Below are 11,081 nucleotides of genomic sequence, written 5' to 3' on the forward strand. Positions count from 1 at the left end.
CAAAATAAGAGTATGAACCTTAGAAAAAATATCTGATTTGTATTATTGTAGAAATATTATGTTCTAATTTTTTTTAAGTATTATGTTTGCCATTTAAAAAATACTATCATTTTGAATGTTACTATGCAAAAATTACTATTTTAATGTCTATATTTAATCTTTTCTTTTGCTTCTTTTTTACTGTTATTTTCAGTTTCTGACTCCACAGGTCATTATGGATCTGATCAGCTCTACTAATTACCTGCTCAATGTCCCCACTTTAGTAAGAAACAGTACTCACTTCCCAGCTCCTGCCTCAAAAATGATCATTGCCCTTCCCTTGTTTATGTCATTTATAATTGGTACCATCATCAATGGTCTCAACCTATGGGTGTTAAAATTCAAAATGAAAAAGACTGTCAATACTCTCCTATTTTTCATCTCATTCTCTCATACTTTATTTCAACCTTGATTCTGCCATTTATAGCCACCACATACCTTCAGGACAATCACTGGAGCTTTGGAACTGCCATGTGCAAGATCTTCAATTGCACTTTGTCTACAGGGATGTTTGTCTCTACTTTCTTCCTCTCTGCCATGTGTCAATCATTATCTCCTCCCTCTTCCCCTAGTGTGGTCACAGCTGCACCAAACTCCATGCTGGGCTTCCAGCATGATGCTGGAGGTCTGGATCTCCGCCACTGCCCTTAGCATGCACTATCTGGTTTTCAGGGAGACACCTGATGGCCATAAAGGAATGGTGACCTGCCAAATAACTATGCTGTGTCTGCTAACTGGGAAAGTAAAAAGATGCAAACGTTAAGGAAATGGATTCATGTAACCTGTTTCATCAGCCACTTCTTGCTGGGCTTCCTTCTACCTTTCTTCATCATTACCTTTTGTTATGAAAGAGTAGCCAACAAGATGAAAGAAAGGGGCCTGTTTAAATCCAACAAGCCCTTCAAAGTCATGATGACTGCCATTATCTCTTTCTTTGTGTGTTGGACGCCCTACCAGGTATACCAAGGCTTAATTCTCACTAAGAACCAATCACTACTTTTACAGTTGACTCTGATACTTACAGTGATAACCATTTCTTTCAATACTATCTTTTCTTCCACATTCAACATATCTACCGGGGTGAACTTCAAAAACGTTTTTAAGAAGTTCATTCTTTCTCTGTTTGAGTCAACATTCAGCAATGATTCTTCAGCAGAAATGACACAAAACCTAACTTCAGAAATCTACCTTTAAATTCTGGATCCCAAAGCGAACAATGGACTCTTAGTCAATTATAGCACCAGAAATATACCCTCTGCTTTTGTATAATATAGTCCTTAACTTAAAGAGACATCTAGGCTATCCTGTAGTTAGATCTATTAATATTAAGAGGGCTGTAAGAAAGCAGGCAATGGGTGATGTTGCAAATGTGATTATTTTACTCTTTTTATTGTCATAAAATATATATAACATAAAATTTGCCATTTTCACCATTTTAAGTGTACATTGTAGTGGCATCAACTATATTCACAGTGTTTTGCAACTATCACCACTATCTGTTTCCAAAATTTTTTCTCACCCTGAAGAAAAACTCTGTACCCATTAAGCAATAACTCCTCATTCCTCCCTTCCCAACCCCTCATAACCCCCAATCTACTGTCTCTATGAATTTTCTATCCTAGATACTGCATGAAAGTGAAATCATACAATATTTCTTCTTTTGTGCCTGGCTTCTTCACTTAGCTTAATGTTTTCAAGTTTCATCCATGTTGTAATATGGACCAGAACTTCATTCTTTTTTGTGGTTAAATAACATTTCATTGTATGTACATACCATTTTTGTTTATCCATTTTTCTGTTAAGGTACATTTGGATTGTTTCTATCTTTTGGCTATTGTGAATAATGCTACTTTGAGCACTGGTACACAAGTATTAGTTCAAGTTCTTGTTTTCAATTATTTCAGATTATTTTGAACTGCAGGTCATATGGCAAATTTATGTTTAACTTTTTGAGGAACGGCCAAACATTTCCACAACTACAACATGTTGCATTCCTAACAGCATTGTATAAAAGCTGCAGTTCTCCATACCCCCACAACACTTATTATTTTCCCCTTTTTAAAAAATTATAGCAATTCTAGCTGGGGTGAAGTGGTGCAAATGTGATTCTCAACCTTTTAATTTTGAGGCCATAGGAATATCAATTTCTAAATACCCATACTATCCATTGATCTGAATTTTCTGTCATAGACTCTTCTAACAAATTGACATTTGGACTAATATCCCTCTTTATTTAGATAACACCTAAATTACTTAACTGATATAGACAAAATTTAATTTGGTAATGGTATGGCATTTATCTTGTCATATCCATGGTGAAGTATAAAGATTTATACATTAATGTTTTAATTATAAAGATAAATGTCTTTTTCAATACCTGTAGATGAAGCTATCTCAGAAACATGGGACTAAGACAATTATAAATGCTTAAGAATCTGCATGCATAATGTCATAGTAGAATTCATTTTAGAATAGCATTAACAATATTAATTTGTCTTCCATTTTAAAGTTTTGCTTCAAGTTTCTGCAGTAATTACATTATACTACAGCACCTAAGCTATGTAGGACCACATACTATCACTGACCTATTACCTTTTATTTAGTTAGTTATATCAGTCAATAGATATTAATCAATAGATAGTTCCATCTATCTAGTTCAGCTGATACAGAATGCAGATATTTAGGCCACAATGCACACTCAGTACTTATATATTCCTGATAGCTTTGCGCAAACCATTCTAAGCCACAGGCATATATCCTACTCAGAAATTCCCTAAATGGATGATATTAATTATAAGAAGTTACAGAAAGGAAGGGAAATTAACCTTCATTACTAAGTTTTTAAAGAGGAAAATAATAGTAGTTTGATGACCTAGAAATCCTTCTGATTGATTTGGCATCACTGCTTCCCTGGATGACTGGGGACTTGATGTCTGTCACTTTGAATATGAGGTACCAAAAGCTTTGGATAGATGAAAATTTCCATTGTTTTAATTTCAAGCACTGGCCCCTACTTCAAGCCTTTGGAGCCTGAACAGTTTTCCCAGAGAGGGAGGAGTAGGGCTAATGACCAGGCTTGGCTCTCAGTGTCCCTGCAACAAGTAAGGACTTGTCCCCCTCCGCACACTCTCCCAGGTTCTGACAAGCCCACTCAAGTTTATAATGCAGGACTTAGAAAACGATTAAATGGAACATATGATTACTTGAAAGAAGAATCATACTTTGGATACCACCGAGAGAACTCTTGTCTCCCTCCTCAGACCTGTGGTCTTTGTTCCACCTCCCTACAGATTGTAAACTCCTCAAGGACAGCAAAAAGCCCATCAATCACACTATTTCTTTTCTCTAATATCACAATCAATATGAAAAGATACTTAATGAAAATTGAATATGGTTAATAAAACTTTAGGTATAAAATAATAGGACTTAGCCAGAGTTTTATTTAACAGAGATTCACAATACCCTTACCTTGCTCCCAGGCATCATTCTTGGTGCCAGATTCTACAAAGAGTAACTTACTTAATCCTACAGCAATTCTATGAAGGAGGTCACATTATTATCCCTATTTTATAGACTGTGAGACTGAAACACTTGCCATACAGCATGCAATTAGAAGAGTCAGCATTATAAGTCAAGGCAGTTGGTGCTAGAATCCATGCTCTTGACCACTAGACTTGCTGTTGAGATTACAGCTAGGAGGCAGGGAGGCTGGGCTGTCTGCCCAGATCCACCTAGTCTCATTATTTCAGGAGCAGTCACCTTCTTGACTGCAAAAATGAGACAGAAGTGCTCAGAAAATGTCAAGATCTACAAACAAAGTGAAAAAAATAAAATAAAATTGAACTTGTAATCAGGAGATTTGGGTGGTGGTTTAGCTTTGTCTCTAGCTTGGCATTTTATTTAGGTCAGGGTTCCACATTTTCTGGGCCTCAGCTTTCTCATCTGTAATGCAGGGACATCTCCAAATGAGATTATGGATATGAAATTTCTGCTAAAATATAAAGCACTACATAAATATAAGATACTAAGAGGGGTTTTTTTTAAAGAGCCACCTTAAATTTTAAGAAAATGGAGTGTAAACTTAATAAAATTCCCCCAAAATGTATTTTTAACCTCCCATAAACCTATGGTTAGCTTTTAGAAAACCTACTTGTTATAGCTGTGTTGATCTCATCAACCTCTTCACCACTGTGAGGTCTCAGGATCCAAGAAGTTTGTAAATAAAGATTGAATAGCTTTGTTTTTAGAGACAGTGTTTCAAAACAATGTGCCTATTACTATCCAATTATATAAACCTGCTTCATTATATCAGTATCAAGGCCCAAGAACAGATTACAGAGATGATTAAAAATATGCTTCAAATGCCAGAACAAGTTCTTTCCTCAAGAAATGATTCTTTGTTTAATGAGATTAATGGGCTGCCCAGCTGCTAACATATGTGAGAGCGTTTGGGTATAAAGTAGGATGGTTTGCACAATGTGAAGCTGATTCTATATCCCTAAGAAACTAGGGACAACAATTATTTACTACTGTAGTTTATGTACCTGGTACTATAGTAGGTACAACAGTGAATAAGACACAACCCCTGTCCTTAGGAAGCTTAAAGTCTAGTGTGGTGGTTCTGAATTTGGCTCCACATTATAATCATCTGGAATACTTATTATAAAAATCAGTGTCTACTATGGAAAGCAATATGGCAGTACCTCAAAAAAATAAAAATAGAAATACCAGACAACCCAGTAACCCCACTTCTAGGAGTTTATCCACAAAAAACAAAATCTCTGATTTTGTTTTTGAAAAGATATATGCACCCTTATGGTTCTTGCAGCACTATTTACAGTAGCCAAGATATGGAAGCAATCAAAGTGTCCATCAATAGATGAATGGATACATATATACAATAGAATATTACTCAGCCATAAAAAATAAAGAAATCCTGCCATTTGCAACAGCATGGATGGATCTACAGAGTGTTATGCTCAGTGAAATAAGCCAGGCAGAGAGAGACAAATGCCATGTGATCTCACTTACATGTGGAATCTAAAAAAAAGCAAAACAAAATGAACGAAATAGCAGTAGACTCACAGACATTGAGAGGTGACTTTTGGTTACCACAGGAGAGTGACTCAGGTGGGGGGGAAGGGTTGAGGGGTATTAAGAGGCATAAATTCTCAATCATAATATGTTAGTTAAGCTGATGAAAGTACAGCATAGAGAATATAGTCAATGGTTCTGTAACATCTTTCTAAGTTGACAGTAACTGCACTAGTTGGGGTGAGGATTTAATAATGTATATAACTGTTTAATCACTATGTCACATACTTGAAACCAATATAGTATTGTATATCAACTATACTTTAATTTTTAAAAATCATAACAAACAAACAAAACAGTATCTAGGCCTTACCCAAACCAATTAAAATAAAAACCTCTACAGATAGGAATCTGAATTTTTTTTTAAGTTCTCAGGTTGACTCCAAAGTAAAACCAGAATAGAAAAACCCTGTGTAGTTGGAAAGAAAACAGAATTAAAAGGTTATTATGGTACAAAGGAATAACTCCTATGTTTTGGGTAACAAATGAAATCTCCAATCCAGCTTTCACCAGTTTTCCCAGCTGAGTCCTACAGAAAGGTGTTAAACATATATAAAGAAGAAGGGTAGTACAAAAGAGGAAGCAGAAGTGTAAAAGCCCCAGAGGGAAAGAGCACATAGTGCTATAAAGCAGCTTGACTAGAACTTGAATATGCATATAAGTCATCTAATGCTTTCCTTAAAAAGCCACCTCTGATTCAGTAAATCTGGAGGAGGGCTGAGATTCTGCGGATGCCAGGGGATCCATTGATGCTGGTGCAGAGCAAGAAAAGAGGATATTTGGAGCATATGTGTGAGAAGCAGACATGGCCAAGATGAATTGAGAAGGTCATTGAGGCCTAGATTCTGAAAGCCCCTTCTAGAGAGTTTGGACTTAATCCTAGATTTTATCTGGAAGGTGTTAGGGAGCCACCAAAAGGTCTTAAGCCAAAGAGTAATAGATTAGAAAGATGTCTCTATCTCTGACAGAGAGGTCAAAACTGGAGGTGAATGGCCCAGTTGGACACTGCTGCAGCAATCCCAGAACAGACGCTGTGGCCTGCACTAAGGAAATGCATGTGGGGATGGAGTAAAGTGGACAGACTTGTACTGTACATTCTGCTAATTGAGGGGTTGAGGGTCAGGGGAAAGTTGAGAATGGGGAAACACTCAAGACTAAACTCCCAGGAACAGTGCCCAAAACATGCAGCAAAGCCATCCAGACCAGGAGGAGTCTGTCGCTGGTGTTCCCTATGTCAGTAAATGCTACCAACTGCCACTGGCACGGAGCCCAAATGCCAGCAACTTGGTTTCCCTGCAGTTGCTACTACTACCAACGCCACTTCTGTATCATGTCTCGATCACTTGGAAGCTCTGCCAACACCAACATCATGAAATGGACGCTCCATTCAGAGCCTGTTCATTGCCATTGCTCACTTCCAAATGTAATCTTGCATGAGGGTATATAATAGGCATGCGTGCATCCTAGCTGCAAAGGAGGTTGGGAAACTGAGTTCTGATTTCTACGTGGGAGGGAAAAGGATAGTCATTGTGGGAATTGCCCTAAATACAAAAACTATTCAGAAAATGATGCCCACAGAATTTTACCTGAAGAGCTTTTCCAAGCAATTAGCTTCAGGAAGTGAAGCAAAATTGCATTGTGCTGAGGAGTGACTGAGAGGTGAGAATACAGATGCTCTGTGAGTAGCAACTCTTAAATTTAGAGAATTAAGGAGTAATTCCCCCTCCTTCTCACAAAAAGTAACTCTCTCACATTCTATCAATTAGAGATTAATTTGTGTTAAGGTACTGCTATTAAAATGCAAATATAACTTTTAAGAAGTGTAAGTTTCATTCACAAATTAGTGGGAATTACTGTAATCAGCTTCACACCCAGCAGAGGGAAGCTAAACACAGTACTCAGAACGTTAGACTTTTGACTGTGGCCTAGAGAAAGGAAACCTGAATTGGAGGTCAAGCCTAGAGCAAATTTTGGAGAAGGCAGCATAATACATGTGTAGGGAAGTGCTATTAAGAGAGAAAGGAGACAGAAGTATTCTGAAAAGAAGAGTCTAAGAAAAATTTTGCTTAGACGTGGTATAGCCCTGAAAAATCCATTTTATACCAATTGTTTGGGAAGATCTTATCTTCTTTCCAGTTAAGGCCAGTCTCCCCAGTTTAGTTCAGGTTTTCAAGGAGGTGGCTCCCCTCCAAGTCCTGTCCTTCCCCTATTGGGCCCAGGGAATGGTGACATCCTAAGTGTTACTTTGCCCTGGGCTGCTACACCACCTGCTATGGTTCCCCTACACCCACACATTTGTAAATAGGATAAAACTTTCTCAGGTTATCATATTTAGACTGTGTTATTTGATTGCTGGTGGCACCCTGGCTGATACAGTCAATGTGATAAAATAATTTATGTTTTAAAATAACATTTAATATCTTCTTTTCAAAATAATGTATTTGTTTGTGGTATTTACTTATGGATTTCAATTATTATAAAAATTATAACAATTATTATAAAAATAATCCCCACAATATTTCTTGGTAGAAAGATAGGAAAGAATAATTTTAAAAAGAGAATAAAATCACAACTCCCATACAAATATAAAACCAACATGAATCAAGGATTTTTATTTTATTCATATTTTACTCAGTAAGGAAGGAACCAGTAATATATAGTGAACAGTTCAAAAGAGAGTTCAAGTCTCCCACATGCAGAATTCCACATATTTCATGCTGATACTGCCTACTCAAGGAGGTGGATCATAACATCCCATCTCTTGAGCATGGGCTATGTTTAGTAGTTTGCTCCTATGAGAAACACACTCACTGGTCCAAACTCAATAAGTTGACATGGAGACAAAGAGAACAGCAGAGCGAGGTTTTAATGACGGTCTTGCAAGATTGGGTGTCTAGTGGGCATGCACACCTGGGGCAGTTGGCACAAGTCATTTTCCTAGTGCGCAAGTCCCTCCCCTAGTTCCTCATTGGCTGAGTACTACAGGGTTCACATTCTTTCCCGGATGTCACCTAAGCCAGTTATATCCATATTAGGCTTTCTCTTACATTTGTCTTATTCCATTGGTAGGTTTAAAACTTCTTTCTCTTCTCAAACAGGTATAGCCAGGTCCTTATCAATTCCCACCCCCCACTGTCAGCCTGAGCAGCTACCTAGTAAGTTTTCCACTACGTGGTCCTTTGTTAACACATTACTGTTAAAATGTTTAAACCTCCTGGTGGGAATAAATCACATTTAGGTTTTATGCTTTTTCTAACACTCCCAAAGAGTAAGTTATAGAAATGGAACGAAGGTGTAACTTTACAGTGGAGAAATTAGGCAAATAGCCAGGTGATCAAGGTTAACATCAGCAGTAATAAGACCTGTTGACAGACTGTACCCTTGATAGAATGTGATAAGAATGGCACTTTACCTTTGTGATCTTCCTCCAAAAGCCATAATCCCAGTCTAATCATGGGAAAAGCAGCAGATTTCAATAGAAGGGCATCCTATAATATACATGAGCAGTACTCCTCAAAACTGTCAAGGTCACCCAAAACAAGGAAAGTCTGAGAAACTGACACAGCCTAAGGAAACATTATGACTAAAGGTAATGTGGTATCCGGATGGGATCCAGAAAATGGATTTAAAGAAAAACTAATGAAATTTGAGTAAAGTATGGAGTTTAATTAATTAACCAATGCTGGTTTCTTAGCTGCAGCAAACATACCATAGTAATCTGAGATGTTAATAATAGGGGAAATTGGGTGAGGAGCATGTGGTAACTCTGTGTACTGTCTTGCAACTTTTATGTAAATCTAGATCTATCCTAAAATTTAAAATTTACTTTTTAAAAAGAGAGAATTCAAGATGCTGTATGTTTATACTCAGGTAAGGAATGCTGAAATGAATTTACAAATGGAAGCAAAACTGGCAAATCCAGTTAATATCCACAGAATAATAATCAAATTTTTTATTTTAATGGACAGGAATGATTTGCATACTATTAGTGTTCAAAAAGTTAACTTCTGTTTCTACAGGGCTATGAGACAGCCTAGTCAAAGACATCCCGTTTAGCCCCATGGGGCCAGGAAATCCCCAGAGGCTCCAACATTCCATTAAAAGGATATCTAGAAATCTCTTTTGCCCATTTCAAAATCCTTCACAATTTTTTTCTACAAAGGACGCAGGCATCAAAATTTAAAAAGCCATTAGAACAGGCTGGCCTGACTTGATAAAAAGGCTAACAAAAGTATACAAATATTCAAAAGGTTATGCAATGTTGTGCTAAGTTATCACAATACTATGAATGGAAAAACCAAAGATCAAGATAATTTATCAGCCTTTGCTATGGAAACCTTTAGAGTTAAAAAGGTTAAAAACACTTTAGAGTTAAAACACTTGCTATATTATGTTGCCTAGGCAACATACCAGCAAATGGTACAGTAATAAAATTAGAAAAAAAGCAAATTGAATAAAAATCAATATCAAGCTCCAAACTAAATTCCATCCCCTACTTGGTCATGCAAACCATTCATGTTAAAGATAGGCTCAGCCTTTAGGTGGGAATTAATCTTTTCCCAGAACTCATAATTCTGTAGGGAGTGGCATCAACTGCATTAACACTCATGCCCTTGGTTTCTACCCATTTAAGAGAAGGCTCCACGACAAAATACATGGTTGTGACTTGGAACATTTGCTCTTGGACTTTTTTATTTCAGGTTCTTATTTAAATCTGTTATTTCCTCTTTCCTCATAGTCTTAATGCATGTGACAAGTGTTATTAAGCCAGAATTCACATGGGTCTTTCACACCTCAGTTGTAGATGCCCTGGTTGAAGAGGGACTATCATCTCTCACAGTAAATTAATAAAGAACCTTCTGGATATGACCTGGTATCCCATGCTTGGCCAGGGAAAAAGGGGGTTGATCATGCCCTATGTGAGAATTCCCAATCTTTGTCATAGCAATATTTCTCACTATAAATGAATAAATTAGTATTCTGGTTCTGCCCCAAATCATGTGCATTTTAATTAGTGTGAACCAATTTCTCAGAACCTGATCACCATTATAAGCACTGAAAAAAATAAAAGCTTTGAGCTTTGAACTGGGCAGGGGGTTAGATCTCTTCCAGCCTTCCCTAAAATGAAACATCTGCTTCCTTCCAGGTGCACCTCTACAATTAACATACCCCCATGCAAGGCTCATTTCAGAGCTAAGTCTTAGGAAAACCTCTGCTTATTATGAAACAGTTTAGTTTCTTTCTCTTTCCTTTCTTCTTTACAATCAAGAAACAGCATCAATTGTAAATAATCTTTGAGAAGTGGTTCTCAAATTTTTCATGTTTGCGAAATATTTCTGAATGTTAAAATTTGGGACAGCCAACTTGAGGGAATTAAACAACTTAAAACAACTCTAAATCAATCATTGTACTACCTCAGAGGGCCTAAAATGCATTCGTAATTAACCCACTATCCATATGGTCCCCTTTCAGGACTGTAACTGTTTGAGAACTATTCCTGCCCAGACAGTGGTTTCTTATACACTCAGAAGACAAAGCTCTCTTATGTTCCCGTGAACCACCATCTTTATCTAGAGCCAACTTAATGCTGTGTTTTGCTTTTTAATTCTAGAAATTGTACAATGTGCTGCATCTCAACATTAGATATGTGGACCTAATTGTTTTATAACAAAAATTAAAGCTATGTGTCTGTGAAAATTTTGTTGCATACTGTATCATCTCAACACTCCAGTCAAAAGTCACTATCTTGTTTTCAACTTCTCCATTGCAACTTACTGATATAATTCTATTTATATACTCTTAATGCTTTATTTTTTCATATCTTAATATTTTATTGTAAAATGTGTATGTCTTGCCTTCTTAAATTGTTTGTGGAATGAGACTAAATGTTCAGGAAATAAATACAGAACTTACTCTCTTACTGCCCTCTACAGGTAGAAGGAAATAAG

At 36.9% G+C, this 11,081-nt stretch overlaps 1 protein-coding gene across 1 annotated transcript; it reads left to right on the plus strand.

Annotated features, from left to right (window-relative positions):
* The first annotated feature begins 214 nt into the window (after positions 1-214).
* GPR33 (G protein-coupled receptor 33) lies at positions 215-1,233 on the plus strand. Its single transcript, XM_017643129.3, is given in 4 exon segments — positions 215-410; positions 413-578; positions 580-746; positions 749-1,233. Coding segments are annotated over 4 exon segments (1,014 nt in total).
* Positions 1,234-11,081: the final 9,848 nt, after the last annotated feature.

The sequence above is a fragment of the Manis javanica genome, chromosome 8 (genome assembly GCF_040802235.1).
Source record: "Manis javanica isolate MJ-LG chromosome 8, MJ_LKY, whole genome shotgun sequence".
In the NCBI taxonomy this organism is placed as follows: domain Eukaryota; kingdom Metazoa; phylum Chordata; class Mammalia; order Pholidota; family Manidae; genus Manis; species Manis javanica.